Here is a 21,370-nt window from a genome sequence, read left to right on the forward strand (position 1 = left end):
TGTGTAGTTCTCCTAAAGTCCTGTGTAGGCAGCAAGACACCAGCTACATCTATGCTACAGAATCTATAGTAGTTGCATCACTTCCACTGTATTTGCACACGTAGTGACATCACATGTTTATGTGCTGAGTGGCCCAGTGTTCCAGTAAATCTAATCCACTTTATGACCTAATCAGGTCACACAGTTTCATTCTGTAGATAATTACACTGCACACAGGTCATTTCATTACATGTACACACCCGTAGTACAGCTCAGGAGCCAGTTGAGTGGAGAAGGCCACCACGCCAACACTCTCCTTATAGCAAAATATGTGATGCAAACATAACGGCCTTTAGAACATTTCACAGGTAAACTGGAAGAATGAGGTGCCTGTCACACCAATAACACAGCAAGATCACAGATTAGGTTTCAAAATGTTTACGTCATCACTTTCTCCAGAGACAGGGACAATGACAGTTGTCTACTCACTTAAATTGGCTTCTGTACTGAAGATTTAATTTGAGGGAGAATTACTTTTCCCATTAATGCGTTCAGCGATGTTGGGATAGGCTTGTTGTGAATGGAGAATAATGTTCTTATTATTTGGTCTATACAATGTGAAAGCCACTGTAAAATGCAGAATGCTAACTGAAAAGGAAAATCCCTTTCACTGCTCAATCGATGCCCTTCTAAGTAAGTCTTCACAAAGATGTGCTTATATCCATTCAGAACAATGTAGCATAGAAAGAGAAAGAAAGGCATTGCATCTCCTGCACATGACGGTAACATATGCAGTCAAATTCCTGCAAAAGGATAAGCAGATAAATGAAATGTTAAAAGTTTCGTCAGTCATTGCACTCACATCATACAGACACAGAAACACAGGGACAGAATAAGGACCAATACACACCGAATGCACAGGGAGTGCGCTGCTCCTCCTGAAACATCTAGTGGGTGACGAATAATAGGTATATGCAAACACCAAAACCATGTACGTGTTTGTGTGAGAGAAAAGGACAAGGCATTATGTCAGCAACGTAGTAGACCAGCAGATTAAAAATTAAAGATTGCTAAATTAACAAGCAAAGGATATAATCCTGTGCGGGGAGGACAACTAACCTGAAATCGCTCTCACTCACATTATATGATGCCATGACAGTAGCTCTGTGTTTCCTCCTGTGGGGTAGTCGGGTGTTTGTGTAGCCTGAGCATGACAGTCTACTTTTACATGGTCGTCTTAAGTGTTTTAATTAAAAACAGCTCAAAGCCTTGCACTTTTTAAAAAAGAAATATCTTTAAACTGTATCTCATCATAAAAAGTCTGTCTTATTTTCATGTGAATACATTTGGAAACATTTTTATTTTGTCATACTATCAACGATGGCGTTTATATGTAAACAGGAGCTTACTCATATTGGGTGCCACAATAATCTTGCGTTTTGCTATGTAATTGGTAAATGTAAATGTAATATATCTCCCCCAGTGTAGCTCAGTTTGGAGGCACAATACATAGTTGTCTGCCTGTAATTCTGCCTGTAATTCGTGTCAGTGTGTGTACTGCTCAAAGTCAATTTACGCCAATCCTTGCAAAAGTTTGTCTGCAAGGTATGGAAGGTAATATCAAAAGCATCCCACCAGAATAGGATATTAAATATGTCTCTTGACCTAGCTCAAGTAAAACAGTTTGAGTATGTTTGGGAACACTAATCCCTCCCTGTTCTTAGCCATGCATGGCTGAGCAAGTGTGTGTGTGTGTGTGTGTGTGTGTGTGTGTGTGTGAGAGAAAGAAAGAAAGAGAGAGAGAGAGAGAGACAGAGCGTGTCCCCACTGCTCATTAATGCACATCACAGTCAGAGAGACCACATAAGGGGCTTTGAACTGCACCCTCACCATGCGCTCCGACCACTAATCCAGCCTCCACCTCTGGCCCTCCCAGCCGTCCAAGCCCCTTAACCTGGCTCCCACTCAGAGGCCCCACCGCACACTTTGACTCCCAGCCATCACCCCATGACCTCTCTGCAAAACCAGAGACGAATACTGATGCCCTTATTGGAGCGGGGCCATAATTCCCCAATCGTAGACATGTAAAAATACAAAGAAACTAGCACGTACAAGACCCGACGATATGGGATATGTGATAAACTTAATCACTAATTATCAACGTGAGTTTAAAGGGGGAATTAAGACAGTAGTCCAATATTTTTTAGGGCTCCGTAAAGTGGACAAAATATTTCCTTGCACCTGGGTTGCTACGAGGGAAGTACCAATGTGGCAAATGTGGGCTGATGCTGATCAATACGTTTTATAAAATACAAAAATCAGCACTGAATCCACCTAGAAAAGCTCTGTGGAGTGTACGGTGTACAGGGCTGTAGTACAGTGAATGAAACGCAGATAGCACAGTAGCAATGCCTAAACGATTTCTTCTTCCTAGTACAGTTAACAGGTCATCACATAACGGTTTGAAATACCGGTCAAATCTAAACAACTATCCAATATTGCTTTTTTTAAGCTACACTATGTCAGGTTTGGGGATTTAGAGACCTCTCTGGTGGAAATGCGTAATTGCAGTTGTACCCCAGTACCCTGATGAATCTTGATGAATCTGATGAAAGTGAATTTAAAGAGTGTAAGTGAATGATCTACCAGTCATATTTTCATCAGTATAATGTTGATTCTGCAATGAAAAACAGCGCAGCTTTAAGCAAATATCTGCTCCTACCGATATGATCTTGAACCTGAGATTGGCCAGGATGCTCACGGCACACAATAAAACATTCAGAGATTGCTTAGAGGCTCATGTGAGTTGCATACTTCTGCAATTTGAGTAATGTGAAAACTGATGTTGTGAGAATGATTAAGAAACTGTACTGCGCAGCACCTCCACACATATCTGGAACATTCCAGTTGTTGCAGCAATACTACATTTCTTGATTCCTAACAAACCAACAAAGACAGCACAAAGTCCCAACTGGTTCTGTAGTGACAGTTGCTAATAGCCATGCTTTTGGGTGCTTTCTGAAATGTTGCTAACATAACGCCGCACCAGCTCCTATGACAATAAGACTGGAACATGAAACTGAGAAAAGAGGCAATGGGGAAAAACGATTCATCAGAATGTGGCACTATAAATATACATCTGAGTGACAAGCATGTGCTATTGAAGTTCCTCTTTGAGCAGCTTCGCCATGGGCTGCAGTGTTTATTGGCCATTGTTTAGACAGGGAGAAAAGCCTTTTAGGGATTAATTTGATGTGGAAAAAAGCCCAAGATTCTAAATGGAGCGCACTGTGTGGTATTTTAGTCTTTAGAAAGAACATTACATAACGATGCAGATGTATATATGTACATACATGTGAGTGTGTGTGTGTGTGTGTGTCTATATATATATATATATATATATATATATATATATATATATATATATGACACACACACGCATATATATATATAGACATATATATATGACACACACACACACACACACACACACACACACACACACACACACATATATATATATATATAGACATATAAGTACATAAAGACAAATGTAATAATGCATTGCTTTCAACTGCAATTTTCTGCAGAGGGAAAATAAAGAGTGTAGCGGTTTAGTCAAACAGATAATCCAGCATTGTTCTCATAGCAAAGCTGGCTGCAAATGAAAAAAAAAAACATAGTCTGTGATATCTGTCTTCACTTTTGGTGCAGCTTCACAGAGTGGCAGTAAACAGATAAATCCCTCTGTAAACATGGTAGAGTAAACAGTCAGAAATGGCTTTTTGTGAGTCTCAATATTTACAGCTGGTCCATCTGATTCCACAGCTATATACTGCATTTAATGCCAGTGCCCTATAATTACTTGAGACCAAAATAATGAGGAAACAAAACAGCAATATTTAGAGGAAAAGTGAGAGAGAGAGAGACATCAGCTGTATTGGGACCTGTTTTACTGTTGAGAGAACAGACGCAATCAAATATAGCCGTACAGTCTCAGGGAAAAAAAGGCCTGCATTATCCAAAATATCAAATTACAATTTCAAATGACTTCACATGGCCTGTGGCAGCCCCGCATAATAACATCTTTAAACGTGACACCATCTATCACCATCCGCCTGACTATTATGCTCCAGCAAAAAAGCTTTTACTGGGGGCCAACTTTCAGACCCACCCCCCTCACATTCCTTTAGTAAAAGCCTCTAGGAGGGAGAGAGGGAGGGACAACGGGGGAGAGAGAGAGGGAGAGCGAGAAACAGAGAGAGAGTAAATATATATAATGAAAACAAAGCAATTGAACAGTCCAGTAATGAGAAAGTAATGTTTTCCCAATGGTCCTGCAACGCACAGAGTGAGTCCTTGAACACCCTTTGCTCGCTTTAAAGCTTTTATCAGAGGCTTTGCTGCGCATTTCGTTCACGTCTGCCGCTACAGCCTCATTAAATGTTTATGGCGGGACGCGCTGACATCCTCGTGAATCGCAGCACACGCACACAAAAAGCAGCGTCCGAACACACCGGGCCGAGAAACCCGAGCACATTCCTCCGTGAAAAAGCTGTGAACACTGTACCTCCAACTTCTGACTGTCTATAAACCAAAGCAGTACTGCTGTATTAAAAAAATAATAAATCACACTGAGTCCTGAAAGGAAGGTTCCATTTTTCGGCATGAATAATTTATTTCGGCTGTAAGTAGTCTATCGGGGATACACGGGCCTAAAAAATCAAGCTCAATATTTTCCTTTCACCGTGCAGCACTCCGAATCAATGCTCATCACGGCTACGACTGTGCGGCAACTTAATAATGCCAGCATGGGGCTCCTTTCAGAAAAACGTGAAGAGGGAACGACGACAAACGTCGGCTCCTTGCGCTTCTCTCGAGGACTTATTGCCAAGAATGAGCTTTCATTACCAAAAGGGAGTGCCAGTGGCATAATTAGTCCAAATCGCAGAGGAGGACGCTAAAAATAATCAGCGCAACCTCAAATGTCAAGTCAAATAGATAATTCATTCCAACAAGGTGAGCCTCAATCCTTATACCAGGACCTGAGAGATGATTTAAACAAAAACAAAAAAATCAGTACTGATATTGTTAATGTATCCCAGAGTAAAAACAGAAGCTGATGGCTCACACTGGATGCTTGTCAGAGGTATTCTGCCTGATGCTCTGTTCCTTGCATTTAAAGGCTTCCGGCCACAGGAGACCGTTTGCTGCTCCAACAGTCCCTCCACAGACGACTTGTGGGGTTGTGGTGGTGATGTCATTCATAGCTATAGGCTTAAAGACAAAAAAGGAATAGGAGATGGCTGTTTAAGTGAGTGAATGCACGTGTGTGTGTGTGTGTGTGTGTGTGTGTGTGTGTGTGCGCGTGTGTGTGTTTAGGGGCTCTAAGCACTTCAATAAAGTACTCTGTTCCACTCACAGCTGTCAGAATGCAGAGGCTCATGGGCCCTCTACAACATTAGGGCCAAATAATGGCAATTTGGTTGTAATTTGACGTGATGCATTACAAACACACATTAGAAAAGTTCTGAAGGGGGGAAAAAGCCCCTCCCTCCTTCACTCCACCCCTCCTCTCTCAGATGTTAATCGTACGGAAAAGCCAGATTTTATACGCGATTCATAAATGTGTTGCAGGCTTGACCAAGCATACAGATCCCAAGTTGGACCATTCAGGCCATTCCTCAGGTCTTTTCCTGAAAAGCAGATTTTATCCATGAACATCAATGGAACAGTTGAACGTTTATACAATATCCCTCTTTCTTATACAGTAAATAAAATGTTTGGCTTCTTTAGTATTACACTGGAGACTATGAGGCTAACATAGCTTTATAATTCAACCTCTCCAAAGGAAAAACAAGACAGGAACCATTCCACCCTTTTCAGATGATCAGTTATTTTGTTGTCCATTTTATTTTGTACCACCTTTTACAGAAGTATGTCACGTAGGTAAAAACAGCAGCCTTCTAGCCTGCATTTGGTCTGGACTTCAGTTCATCTTTACAGTTAACAGTATATCACATACTGAACAAGTCTATGTGAGATTAACTGACTGCCTAACTGGTTTGAAGTGACTGTGGTACTACAAAGGCATGTCTGCACGATGCCCATTTGTGTCGATAAACTTACATCTAAGGGAGAAAACCTCAGACACCAAACATACAGTCTTGATTGACTGTAAATGATTAACCAATTAACTGTTAATTGAAAATGTAAAAATAAACAATGCTATTGGTTAAGGTTTAATTTTTGCTTCATTTCCAATAAACAGCAGTTCCTATTTGAATAGGCAGGCTTATCTTTTTAATTAGGTTTATCTATTTTTATTAGTACGCATGGAAGGCACCACAGAGAAGTGGTTTTATTACATAGACCTGCTAAAAAATGAAGCACACAGCTAAAAAAGTGGTGATTAGCACTGCGGTGTGAGAGAAGGACGTGGGGGATGGCAACAGCTTTTGAGAGCTACTGAGGTACCCTCAGTCAAAGCTTCCTCTGGACACGGCATTTATGCTCATTTAAATGTGGGCAATAATGGGTTGTTAATATACCTTCTTTTATACTTTATAATGTAGATCTTTCAGTAGCCTGTCTTTATATATTCCAGTCATTGTGGTATATAATCATGAACATATAGTTGTCAGCCCCATTGGTTTAAAGATACAGTGATACAAAGTTCAGTCGTTATCAGTGGTTTAGTTGGTTATTGGTCAAAAGCATTTGCAAAACCGTATGTCTGTTTTTTTGTTTTTTTTTTGCCAAACTATTCCTTTAAGCGTTCTTTGCAACGAGGGTGTGGGAAGTCCTGTAAATGTCCACCAAGACACTGTGAACTCTATCAGATGGTCCTGCTGGCGTTGTGTAGAATGGGAAACCGCCAAACAATCTGGCATGCGAGAAAATTTCGAAGCCTGGCGCTGTAAAATGCATTTGAACTGATGATACTGACCCCGCAGTCACACCAGAAAACCACAGAGCACAAGAACAGGACGCCCCCAACACCCCCCCCCCCCTCCCAATCACCCTCCCTTAGCCAGCGCTGGTTCTCAAGGTTCCACTCTGCGCACTGAGCTCGCAATCATGTGCATCTGGACGGCTTGTATGTTATTCATTACAAAAAAGGAGGGAATATTGTACTTCACCAGACAATTATGCAAATTCCACTCAGGGGTAAAACGTTTTCAGATTTTAAGAGGCATTTTTTATTTCGAACAGGCAGAGAAGACGGAAGGAGAGAAAAACATATAACTCTGGATTAAAAAAAGAGTCAGCCTTTCACTTTGGCCTTGAATTCTTAATATGACACATGGATGAGGCATATGGGCTATTAAAAAATGCATGACCTTTAGTAATTCAATCCAGATTGGGAAATGGGTGAAAAAAAAGCCCTGAATCATCAAACCTAATGCAGAAAACAGCGTTTGAGCACATGCGTCAAACAAAAGTAGTCCATAAAGACGGAGACGGAGAGAGTGCGATGGAATGTGAAAACTGTACGGTCGACTACGGCAAAAGCTAAAACGTAATGCTGCTCTCGATTTCCCCCGCTCTTTAATGCAAATGATCACTGTAAAAGCTTGTGTCAAGGCTAATTGTAGGGTTTGCACAGGGGGAAAACAGTAATCATTTTACATTCTGTTTACTTAACTGCTCATACAATTCTTCTTGAGTGTATTAAGTGATTAGTGTGGATGGAGCCTGCCTCGGCTTGTCCGTGCTCTCAGTCTGCGCTGCTGAAACAGATCTGACTCTAACATCTGGATGGCATTAATAACCTGCATTAAATCTAGCAAAGCCAAATACAGGCTAGCACAAGAGAGAGACAGAAAGGTCTGTGATGGAATTTGGGAAATTTTTCGTCTATAGTGAGAAGTGGTGGGGTACAAAGCATATTTTCAAGCAAACAAACCACCAGGATTTGATTTCCAATGAAGGCAACAAAGAATTTCACATCCTATGTGGTCGAACAGAAATAGCCACTATAAATAGGCCCAGAGAGCGAGCGAGAGAAGTGCGCCAAATTCTCTGGAAAGTCTTAATGCCGAATCAAATTTGAGAGAAAGCTTTTGTTTATTTAAGCGGCAAGCCTGAGGACCGGATCCGATTGCAAAAGGAACTGGGTAATAGGTAATTCTGCCTCAACTTTTTTTCCCTCTTTTCCTTCCTCGATGTAACAGCGCAGGGGATGGAAGGGTGGGGCTGCGTGATGTTCCTCAATATTCAAAAAAGCCTCTTCCGTACGCGGCCGGGATGATAAATCTTTTCCCTGCATCCGATTATTCAAATGTTCTGTGAGCCACATGTTCGCACAAGAAGCCAGTGCCCACTTCCTTCAAGGCCCTGCCAGAGTCGCTATGCTCTCTTAAAGAGTAAACACACAGGCCTGACAATGCAGGCAAAACGTTAATATAAATCCCCTTCAGACGCCTCCAAGCTCACCTGAAATATGGTATCAGTCCTCACAAAACCTCTGAATTCCTCTTCTAGGGATAGATGGCTGAAAATTTACATGATTTTTTTCCCTCTTACCCCATACACAGCCGACTGATCGATACAGGTCTTGTGTCTGAAGTTTGTTTCTCTAGCTTTGCGCTGAAGCCTTGAGGCTAATGTAGTTACTAAATAATAGCAGCTTATACCTGTCAGATTATCCCAACGTAAATCATGACACACTTTCCCAAAGAAAAATGTCACCATCTATATATCAGCTGTAAACATGCCTGCTTGTGTCCTACAGCGGTGCTGTAAGAGTAGCAACAGATTTTCTTCAGTGCATCTTGAAGGCGGGAGGAACTTTTAAAATTACAGACAGCTGCTATTTTTTCATGGTGCTGCTACCTGAATATCACGTCTGCATTAGCCAGTACAACAATCTTAACAATCAAGATGTCTTTATTCCCAGTGGCCGAATATTGTCTCTGCGTATTGCGAGCTGGATGTCGTAGCGAGAGAACACTGATGGATGTTCTGTCAAACTGATGAGGCTGAGGGATGCAATGCGTCATTACAGAATATTACATAATATTTATGGCTAGTTTTAGGCCAGAAAGCCCCAGGCATTAATCTCACATAAGCATGCTTATGCGCTTTCTGACACTGTACGCATCATCTACAAAAATGGACAAAAGCATGGAAAAATTTGGGCTGCCGCTGTTTGTAGCTATGTATAGACGTTTGTTTATTCTCATAGACAGACTTAAAACATAGAGGGTGCGCTCTTTGATGAAAGGGGAAATATGTGAAGATTTTTGCAAGACTTTAATCTAAATCTTCTAAAAGTGATGCAGTTGGCTATATGGACACGGTGGCAGAGGTCTGCGAAACTGCTTCTTCTCCCGGGAGGAAAATAAATGACCCACTTTGTTGCAGCGTACATGGTAAACAATGCCCTAAATGAGGCGAAGGATGGAATCAGAATGCTTGGAACCCAGTCAAAGACGGCAGTGCTGCACTGCTGGCCTGCAATTTGATTTAGTTAAGTGCAAATTATTAACACTCCTGAACAATGTCTGCGATAGAGAGGCCCCTCAATGATAAACAACAATGGGCTCCTTTGTGAGCCCACCACTCTCTCCACTAGACAACAGGCTATCATTAATTCCTCGTCCTCATTGCTATGCAACCAATCACGGCCGGTAATCATACATGCTGCATTCCTGTCACTCCACGCCAGCCGGCCTGGGATGGCTAGCCCGTGTAGCGTTTCATTAAAAATAAAAAACATAAAGAAGGGAAAAAACTCTCGCTAACTCGCTAACTCGCGCGCTTTTATTCACAGCCACAACAATCGCTTTGCTTCTGCATAGTCTTAACCTGATGGCGCTAACCGGTCCCGAGGCTTTGCGTACGGAAAGACGAAGGCCTCAGAGAGCGTCAAGAGGCAGAGAACATCACATCGCTCGCCACAAAACATGTGTCCTAACAACAGGAACAACTGGCGAACATTAATGCCTCCTCTCACTGAGAGAAAAATAAATAAATAATAAAAAAGTCACCCGTTTTTTTTCTACTCACTCCACTCCATAATGCGGTTATTATGCAGTAGGTCTGTGCTTCACTCTGCAATCATTAAGCATATGCCCACATAATAATAATGACTTCCTAAAAATAAACCTCCTCAGAGACAGGAAATGAATCAGGAGGGGACGAATAACAGCGTGGCCATTACAGAGCATCCACGTACAAACACTCTTCAATAATTCACCCCCCCACCATTAACCACGGCCCTCTAAATAGGCACTTCCTGTCTGTCTGTCTCTCTCTCTCTCTCTCCCTCTCTCTCTCTCTCTCTCTGTCTCTCTCTCTCTCTCTCCAAGCCTTTGTCAGAATCTGCTCTTGCATGGGAGACACATCCCTGAGTAATACACTGTATACAATATATTGCAACACATGCTATATGGCAGAGCAACACGACAACACTGTTCTTGCCTTACTGTATTTAGACATGAAATCCAGCAGCGAAAAAAGGTGAAAAGTTCAGAAAACAAATAGCGGGGTCCGGTCCAGTGGTGTATTTTGGCTAATTTGTTAAAAATATTGCTCTATAAATTTTCCAAATGTTTCCAAACTAAATGTTAAAATGTGGCCAACATCTTTCGAGACCTCACATCTGTTACAAATACAGATGACGTTGCCTCTTTTGTCTTCTAGCGGCTTCAAAATTACGCTGGACGCCAACGATCGCAACTTATGATGTCATTTGTTGGTGGTCGCTGAGCTCCCATGATGGTTACAACAGTCCACAGAAGTGGATTTTACACAAAAACAAAGTGGATGCTGATTATCTGGGTTGCAAACAGTGAGCATTTATGCATATTACCCCTTTTTGATGACTGTTTTGAAGAATACGTGAAAAAGAAACTGACCGCCGCTCATGAAACACGGCTCTCATTTCACGTTTCGGTAACATTAACTCAGGATGTAATTGGTGAGTAAAAATGAAATGCTACATCTGTGGGTTGGCTGAATAATGAACATGAACTGCTAATGTGCTGTTTCTGGGGGCCGAGGAGGGATTCTCTGCGGGCAATACAGCTCGTTTCTAAAACTAAACACTCCTCAAATGTGTGTGATTCACTCCTGACATGTCTCCTAGTGGCAGGTTTACAGCCACCAAACTCTTACAACTCTGGATCACCCCACAGCTATAAAGTTCATATAAAGCTCTGTCTCCTTTTATCTTACAGGCAGGCTCAACAAAGCAAAGCAGTCAGCTATTGTTAATTGGGAAAGTCCAAAAACTTTATTTTTCAACTGCACTAAGTAATAAAGATATTTGTACTGATTCCTTTGCATGTCTTTGACCTGTAAACATAAAGATGTACACATAATACTGTAGCTCAGTGTCCTGCCCCACTAGCCACCTCCCCCCTTTTCAATAATGCAATAAAAAGATAATAACATCTTCCATCGCTCAAAATGCTGAAAGGTGAGTTTGCATGTATGATAATTTACGTGTTAAAAATCGCTGTGCTTACAGTTTTTCATATCAATGACAATTATTTTCAGTTTCAGTTTCACTTTTTTAACTGTTTTGTAGTATTTCAATTAAGGTTTATTAAAAGGTAAAATAAATCAAAACATTTTATTGCCACAGTGCAATGACAGTTTCACACAACAGTACATTACAGGTAATAATAATAACAATCAAAACTATAACTATTTAACTCAAACTATGTACATACACTAGCTAGATACTATGCTATTCATATTTTGGAACATATTTCATTTTTTATCTGTCGTATCTCTTCACAAGACAGAGCCGATATTAGTGATGTGGAGAGGAATGAAACAGGAGTGAGGGTTCAGGAGTCATATGATTCCCAGGGGTCAGGGTTAGGCCCTGAAGGGTCAACAAATAAGTTACCTGTTCACCCTGCTGAACATTCGCACAGTTTAATGCATCATGATTACATTCCTACTTATTGTAATTATGCTTATAATGAAGTATTAGCTACAAATTTCCAGCGGGGTGCCCAACTTCTGTCCACCTGGCCCCAAAGCCATTCATATGTGGATACGTCTCTGGTCAATTTACCAGCCCTTGTTTCCTTTAGGGAAAGAGACAGTGTGAAAGAGAGACAGACAGACACAGAGATTGACATGTGGCCAAAGGAGCAGGCAGGCAAGGCAAACCCTGTGGATATTTCCATTAAAAGACAGAGCAGATGAAACTGGAATTGGCAGGGGATGTCCAGGATCGACTTACTAAAAATATGTGGTGTGCGAGAGTGGGTGCTAGCTACACCACTGCTTCCACAGTTTCCTGAAACAATGCTGGCCTTTCCTCCGTGATGTACTGGAGCCTTCTCAAAACTAACTGACACTTCTCGCAGTTGCCAAGCCTTTGGAAGCCCTGTTATTCGCTTCAGACAGTTAATGGCTGGGCTAAATGCGGAAGATTTTCCGCCAAGTAAGCGTCAAAAAAATTCTCAATGTTGTTTTTTTTCTTCTCTGATATTCTCATCTGTCTCTGAAGTGTTTCAGAACAATTTTAAGTCAAATCTATCCCTTTGTGAGCAGCCCGGTGCTCAGGAACCCCTTTTACATGAACAATGACTTCATGCACTTAGTTCACAGCTTAATAAATAACACGCCCTTGTAAGTTAAATAAGATTACGGCTTGTTATACAGCCCTTATTACAAGAGCTCCGTTTACAGCTTGGGGTGGAGGAAAAGGCATTTTAATCGAAGAATGCAACGCTTATCCACAAACTGTCAGACTGTAGAACAAACACTGCGTGTACAAGCAGAAAAATGCTGTTTGTAACAGAATTAAGATTGCGTCTGATTTTTTCCAGTAATTAAAGAAATTCCAGGCTATTAATAGCTGACTCATGTGTCCTATATATACAACAAATAAACCATTAAGCACATTGTGAGCCATTTACGCAAATCTGTTCTTGCTGCAAGTTATTATGTAAACAGCCCTAGCCTTCCTTGTGCAGCACAAAAACAGCAAGTGCCTCAGTATGCGGCCAGTCAGAAAGGTCTAATCTGGATTCCTGCACACTCATGAGCCTGACCCTTTGGCAAAGAATCTGAATTGGAAGCCAAACAAGCAACAATAAAGTACAGTGAGCTTTCTGAGACGCAATATGAAGTAGTAGATGAAATATTCATGTCATTGTTAAGGGTACAGTCATGTATAATTCATGCTTCAGTGAAAGATTAGCGTATGTGAGTTTGTGAAGATTAAAGTCACCAAGCAATGTTTATCATCATATATCGTTACGTCTAAAGTGGCTTCTCAAAAGTCACCCTCTCCTGCTGTTAAACAGAGCAGCACAATAAAACAACTAAATACCAGTACTGTGATTCTATTGCCAAATACTGCAGCCACGATATGCAATATTTAATATATTGCTGATGTCGGAAGAAAAACCTTGTATCTCCATTTTTGTCATTTTTCAGTTTTTGAGATAATTTGAAAAATCCTATTGCTCTTTACCTTGTATGTGAATTTCAAGATCAACGGACCAAATGAAACGGCCCAAAATGACCTGGGAAGACGTCTGGTTCCATTGACTTACATTGAAAGTAAAGTAGGTTTTTTCCTTCTCCTGTAAAGTTACCATTTTGGAGATACGAGGTTTTCTTCTGACAATGATATTAAATGTACTCTGATGAATCAGAAATGCCACATGATTAAAGCTTGTTCTGCATTATTTTCACCAAAACAACTTCCGTTTGTCAGATGGCAGGAATAGCGTGATTCACTTATTTGGACGGAGCTGTGATTTGTCAGCATACAGCAAATAAACAACGTGACTGGCTTATTTTCATATCGCTGTTGTCGGATCAAAACCTCGTATCTCAAAAATGGCTTACAGGAGAAGAAAGAAACATACTTTACTTTTATACAAGTCAATGGAACCAGACTTTTCCAAGTCATTTTAGGTCATTTCTTAAAGTCCACTCATCATGAAATGTACCTACAATGTAAAGCGCCACGTGTATTTTTTAATTTACATTTACAGCATTTAGAAGACGCTCTTATCCAGAGCGACTAACAAGAAGTGCGTTGTCTCTAACCAGTAGGTTAGAGAGAAAGACGGTCCTGAGCTCAGATACTGCCAGAAACAAAAAAGTCAGTGTAGATACAGAGAGAAAAGGAGCAGAGCTGAACACAGAACTCTGTGCCCTGCAGCGCCATGCAATACAATAAACTACAATACACAGCGCAATACAATGAAACATGATATTCAAGTGGAGCACAATATATTGCAAACAATACTTAATTATGTCAAAAACTGAAAAACATCAAAAATGGAGATACGAGATTTGTTCCGACAACAGCAATATGCAAAATTATGCCATCGTGACAAAATCAATTAACCAACAAAATACTGTGCAGCCCTACTGTTCATCAATATTGCTACCACTGGAACCCTGGCAAAAATGTAAGGATTCTTTACAGTCACACATAAAAAATTTAACTAGCGTTCTCAGGCTCAGCGGACTATTTCTACATGGGGCACCACTCAGAAATACTATGTATGCATGGTGTTATGATCCACTGCTTAATTTGGTCTTGTGTGGAATTCATCCCGATGCAGCTGTGAATCAAATGAGTATGTAATTTATCAACAAAGCAAATTTGTTTAAACAAATACGTGATCTTCTCTGACTTCAGTGCTCACAGTAGTAATATGTTATATGGTAAGATACTTGTTATCAGCTAATTTTATTTATTTTTTTTTTTTTTTTTTACTTTTAATGCATTATAACATTTCTTCCAAAAGTCTGACTCATCGAATCAAATAGCTGTTTAGTTCTAAATGTTTGTGAAAGGGCCATCGTTTTTCTTGTCTCCCTGACGGCCACTTATAATGTTTGTTGTGTTTGTGGCGATTCATTTCTATTTGCCCATTTCCAAGCTATCTTTACTCCTTTAGAATTAAGCAGGCTGCTTTTGTTACTGCGCCTTTAAGACTGATATATGTAAATGATCACTGTTCTGACTGGCTGCTCTGTCTGAAACACTTCTTATAAGCGCAGCGCGAATGGGTGGAGCTGAACCGCTGTGGGCTTAACAGGCGGATATATGTTTTCATGACATCACCCAAACAATGAATTCAAATCAGGTTGTTTTAACAGCTCAGTTTCCATTTATAGTGTACGGACTTGAAGGGTACATTTTGCAACTTGTTCACACAAAATGTTTACATACTAAATGAAACTCTTTCATTTCAAAAAAATCAAGAGCAATTCTGTTCTCTAATAGTAGCTCAGGCAAGTGTTCTAATTGAGTTTCACTTCCAAAACCAGGTCGCGCAGGCCACTGACCACTGCTGACAGCACGCAATTGCACGCAAAAGCATGAGCAGTTCTTAAACGACTCAACCAACAGGACCACAGATGGTGCCTCTTCTGTATCATCAAGGCACTCCTTTAAAAGGAGCCTGAGGTCAGAAGTGTGCCTCCAACAGACTATTCCACCTTCTTCTGACCCCAGGGGCGAAAAAAACCAAACACAATTCAGTTGTACTAGACTGAGTACTAGACTCCATCACAGAGAACCTCTCTGCCTTCGGTTTCTGGTTTCAGGCCGACAACTGAAGACCTGGCCGCACTCAGACCAAGCGCTTGTCTGTTTCAATTACCAGTGGCATGATCAAACCAGCTCCAAGTCATTTATCCCTGTTTCGTGCCAGTCCCAGAGCCCATCGCCCTGCCAAAGGCTCTCCTGTGAGAGTTTAGCGGCAGTCAGGTAATTAAGATAAAGCACAACCTTCACAGGGACATTTGTTCGGTCAAGACGTTTAGGGCTTTTCTTTCGTCAGTTTCTTGTGTGGGTGGATTTTGCTTATTCATTCATTCAACCACCCAACAGCCCATTCATTCAGTGATTCATTAATCCAGCCATATAGTTGTTTCTCATTCATTCAACTCCGACTCTACCACAGACACCATATGAGGTGTCGCCATCATTGCCGCTGTCCACTAGAAATTGCATCCCCTACAATTGACCTATCTGTGCTTCACCCACAAAAGCTGCTGCCAGGCTGGACTTACAAAACGCTGGCAAAAATTCCATTTCAAGTAATGAGAACAACAGTTCTCATCAAATTACGTATTTTTATGTCAATATACATTCAGAGTGCATTAATAATTCCTGATGATATTTTCTATGTATGTGAAAAGTCACACAAGATAGTCGTAGTCAAGGATTTTAGGGATAAACATCTAACTGACAGGCAATGCAGAGATTTGGCTTCAGATGGTTTAACGCTGCTAGATGGTTCTGATAACTTGGAACAGTGGCTTTGAAAGAATGAATTTGTAGGTAGAACATGGATAAATCAATTGTAAACTAATGGAAATACTAGTGGACAGTGAACTAACAGGTCAGTTAATAAGTCACTCCAACTATTTCCACTTGCGGAGCGCTTACCAAACTCGTCACAGATGCTCTCATTCTCCAGTAGCGTGGGGTGCTCGAAAGTGTCCCTGCAGTAGAGGATCTGTGTGTTGCTGGTAAGCGAGGCGATGCCCCCCAGCGCCAGCACCACCTGGTCCGTCAGGAGGGAGGCCGGCCGCTCCCGGAGCCGTGCGATGATAGAGCGGTAGCGACAGTACTGTGGATAACTTAGCACCAGAACCCTCTTCTCCTCCGCATCATCACCTGCAAGCATGCAGACAAATTGAGATCATCAAGTACATTCCATTTAATGCATACAACATAAGGCCATCATTTCTAAAAAGCAACAACATTTTACAACTACTGTCCCAAGTGTTGCTTACAGGCTGAAAGCTGTTTTTATGTTCAACTTTACACAGGGATGGAACTACGTAAACTGCTGAGCCAACTCGCACAGTGCAAAAGATCATTGCTGACACTCATCGCCATCTCCAGCCATCTGAGCGGTTACTAATTCAATCAACGTCCTTCTGCTGAAGTTGGAGAAACTGCAACCTGAATCTATGTTGCTTATCTATAGAGATAAGCCAGGCAGGTTTGAAATACAGACATGCAAGATATAATGTTTTACAATGCAGTAAAATGCTGTTTTATCATGACAGCCCTCTGTTAGAATTGGCAATATAAAAGCTTCTGGGCAAGGAGCCACGCCATTCAGGCCTACAGGATCAGAGCGAAAAGTAACAGAGCTTGTGCACTTCCTTTTCCTTCCATCATGACATCCCTAGGCTGCGGTGAGATGCTGCAAAAAAAACACGCAACAGCACCCCTGATAGTACCCAACAGGCTCTCGTAACGCACCATGCGAGTTGCAAAAAGATCAGACACTGGTAGATCTTGATAGCTCCAGAGTTATCCAGACATACTGGACAGTTTAGAACAAGCTGCCAAGGAGCTGTAAAACATGATCTACTTGACACAGTCAAAGTGAGCTTGCAGCTGTCGCCTCACTCAGAACAGGTGACAGAGAATAGTCCGGAGTAAAATAGATTGATTATGAATTTGCTAGCACTTTTTTCAGTGCCGTACAAAACATTGTCTATGAATCACTGCTGCAATATTGGTCTCTGCAGTATTCATATTGCAGAAGCAGTATGCAAATGAGTGCACTAACCAATCACAATGACTGTGCGCTAAGCATCTTGACCAATTACTCATGTTTCTGTGGGCATTTTTACGAGTTAAGGTATGACTGCATTCCCATAAAAGTGCATGACTTGGTCAAAACCAAGCAGGCCAAACTTTCACCAAGTCACACTACTGATCCATAGTATAATGTATAATGCAAGGCATTTTACAATCGTAATACAATGCTGAGCAAAAGTGTATTCATTCATAACCATTCGTTTATAATCTTTTGAGTCACAGGGTTTTCATTTCATTTCATTATATCTACTTTACATCTGATAAGATTTAAGACTTAACTTGTACATACATGAAAATTAAATAATTGTACTTAATGGAGCCCTGCGATGGACTGGCGACCTGTCCAGGGTATATCCTGCCTTCCACCCAATGACAGCTGGGACAGGCCCCAGCACCCCCCCCCCCAACCCCCCCCAAAATCTCTGCAAAATCTCAAGCAATCTCTGACTTATTGCTGCACCATTAGGTCCATATTGTACAGGCAGTTGCTAGGCAGTTTAGTGAACAAATGCTGGGAGCTTTCAGAAATGTTGATCAAATTATTCCGCTTAATGTTTGGATAGAGAAGGAGGATACTGAAGCAACGGGAGTCATGCTGTTGTGGGCCTCTGGCTGGAGGAACTATGCTGACTTCAAATGAACTTGAGTGCCCTTGCTCCTCTGTGCCAGACGACAGGAGAAAAAAGCAAAACACGAAGCCCTGATTTATCTGCTTATCCTTTCATAGGACTTTTACTGCATGTGTTATAGTCACTTAGAAAAGGACACAGTGCACATATTCTCTTCCTTTTGCTTTCTATCCTCTGTAGCTCTGAATGAACACAAACACACAAACACATCCCAAGGAAGATGCCTGTTCAGGGCATTTATTGAGAGGTGAGCAGGATTTACCTGTTTGCCCAACAAGACTATCTGCCCAATGCCTAATTCATTAATGAGAAACGAATTTACTCTGTGACAGAAGAATATCTCTCTCTCCCTCTCCCCAACCCTCTTCTACTCTCCTTTTTACTTGCAATTAGCACAGCTGATGTCAGTCTCAAAATGTCCAGCTTTTTATGGGCCACCCTGGCCGGTGTTAATCGCCCAGGGATCCTGCGAACATTTTCTTGATTAGATTTCGCTCTGGGCCAGAACGGAGACCGGAGAAGAAGAGGAACCAGCAACACGGAGCTCCCCTGCCACACAGTCATTTCGCTCATAAAATCTAACCTTTCCCTAAGAAAGGCATTCTTATCTCTTTGCTATTTAATTGGTGAGGGCTGCACTATCATTAGAGAGCACTGGAAATCGCATTATGCAATTTTCCTTTAATACCCTTGACAAGAGGGCCTTGTCGAGAGGTGGAGGAAGGGGGGGTTGGAGGGGGGGGGGGGTGCAGGTACACACTGATTGGTCACAAAATCAAGCCGTCCAATCTGCATGACTAAGCCTCACATGTCTTATCAGATCCTCGGTAAGGGACTCTGTCTCTTTAACTACGGCAATGTTCTCCTCGTTTACAGCTCAAGTGCTCCACAAAATGTCAAATGGCCCTCTGTGGGAATATATTTACATAACACCTCTCCACTCTGAGCCCCTGCCAAAGAGGGCCAATTAAACATAAAAACGCAGACGTATGGGGTAAAAATGCCTCTGAATTTTAAAAATTCATGTTATTTCATCATATAAAATTTCATAGATACACTCACGGATCAGTCACAAAAGGTATCGTGGAAAGGGCTTTTGCTTTTGGACTTCTTTGAAGAGGCGAAAGAAAAAAAAAAAGGAAACAACAGGCCTCTGAGCTCATTATTTATGCGAAGGGACAAAAATGTCAAATCTGACAAGAAAAGAAAATAAAAGAATAAGTAGGTAAACCCACCAATAACAAACCCACAGCATTTTTTGGTGAGAACAAAATGTGTACACATTACACTGTAATTATGATGCGTGGCATATGAAAGACGGCATGACCCAGATAAACATCTGATAACGCCTGTGTACAGCTTTGCTCTCGTGCCTGCCCGAGCTTGTTGTGGAAGTTTACAGAGCCGTATCTGCAAATCACCTGTCAGAACTATTAACTTTCTCTGTGCTCCAACCTGAGCTTTTCTCGCTCCAAATTACAAATATCTGGATCGCGCTGGGTGCCAGCGACATCAAAAACACCTTTGATTATCTCTGAGGGAAACCTGAGTGCTTGCTAAGACATTGTTCTTGTATCGGCCCCACTACACCGCCCCCTCCGCAGCCCCACCAGATGCCTGGGTGCAGTGACTAAGCTTCAAGAAAAACAACTTCCAGCGTGTGTCGGCCGCTAATGTACATGCAGAAGCTTCAAAGCCTCTCTAAATGGCCTGGTGGATTCCCAGCAAGTCAAACAGAGGTGCTGAGATGCATTCCAGTAGATCCCCACCCTCAGAGACCAATGCATTCTCACTGTCGAATGAATCAGGCTTGACAAACGAGCTTTAATAGTTACCTGTCTCTTTGAAATGTGCAGGTCAAAATATCAATTGGAGCACAGGGCTGGAGAGAGTGAGCAAGCCAGAGAGAGAGACATTGAGGAGAATATTCCTGGCAGAAGCTGCTTATTATATGTCCTGGTTACAGCAGCCTATTAAAACAGACGAGCGTTGATGTTAAGGTTATTGGCATGTGTTATTATTGATACTAACGCGCTGCACACCGCGGAGGGGAAAATGTGTGTCATTGCCACGGCAACCGTTCTAATGGAAGACTTCTCGTCAATAACGGCTAACACAATTACACTTTGGTTATAAACCCATGAATCAATGCGCTCGATGTGCTTAATGCATGTTTGTGTGCTGTAACTGTCTGTGCGACTGTGTGCTATCAGGCAGGGAAGGGACCAATAATGCAGTGTTTGTGGTGAGTGGAATGCTAAGAGCACAAGATCTTTGGACCTCTGATTTATTCATGGCTGATCTTTTCAGCAATCAGTCCCTAGCTAATTATTACTACAAAAACCAACCACAGCCTCTACTGGGCCAAATCACATCGGATGCCGGCTTGAACCGCCACACCCTGGTTGGGTCATTAGCAGGATACTGCTGCTTTAATAGTTCACTGGCTTGAATGCCAAAACGTATGATATCACAAGCTATTCACAACAGTGCTGATCTGCAGTGAGACAATACAAGACAAGCCCAGAAATATTTTGGATTGTAAAGCAGGCCAAATATATTTATTTCTGAACAAATACCTCACTGACCACCTTTTCCTTGATTTCATTTCCACCCAGAACAGACATTAAGTACAAGTTATTCATTTTTCAGTGTCAGGAAAGGAGCAGAAAACATATTTAACAGAAAATTATACAGAAGCCTCAACAAATAAATATAATATTCAGTGCGCCAACTGTTCATTACAGCTTCCAATCTTTTCTGGACACTTGCCTTCAATCTGTCAAGGGAATCTGCAGGGAATTTTTCCCACACTTCCAAAGTTCAGTCTTAGAAGTTGGTTGTTGTTGGGAGCTGTAATTTAATGTAACTTAATAAAAGTGGTAGAAGCTCACACAAACGATAGTGGACAACTTTACTGCCGACAGATTTGACATTATGATAAGCGTTGAATATATATTTCCTGCTTTTATTCTCACACTGAAAAATGAAAAAAAAAATTCTATTCAAAATTCTATTCTAGAGCCCTGCTGCTGCTTTTGCCAGTGAATGGTGCCTGCCTAACCTCCATACAAAGCCAGGACACAGCGAACAGCAGGGCACCAGCCTCTCAAGCTGTTTGTCTTTATTTCCAAGGTATGGGGGCCATGAGTGAAGCGCTGGCTCTGAATGCCCAGATAACCCAACTGCCCTG

General features: G+C 41.6%; 1 protein-coding gene across 3 annotated transcripts in view; it reads right to left on the bottom strand.

The window, feature by feature from the left end:
* Nucleotides 1-21,370, bottom strand: part of arid5b (AT-rich interaction domain 5B) — a 104,047-nt gene that overhangs the window by 53,272 nt on the left and 29,405 nt on the right. For all 3 annotated transcript variants that reach the window (XM_037544221.1, XM_017714511.2, XM_017714513.2), the window contains exon 4: nt 16,376-16,606. In XM_037544221.1, the coding sequence (XP_037400118.1) occupies nt 16,376-16,606 (231 nt within the window). The remainder of the gene's footprint in view (nt 1-16,375; nt 16,607-21,370) is intronic.

The sequence above is a fragment of the Pygocentrus nattereri genome, chromosome 13 (assembly GCF_015220715.1).
Source record: "Pygocentrus nattereri isolate fPygNat1 chromosome 13, fPygNat1.pri, whole genome shotgun sequence".
NCBI lineage: Eukaryota > Metazoa > Chordata > Actinopteri > Characiformes > Serrasalmidae > Pygocentrus > Pygocentrus nattereri.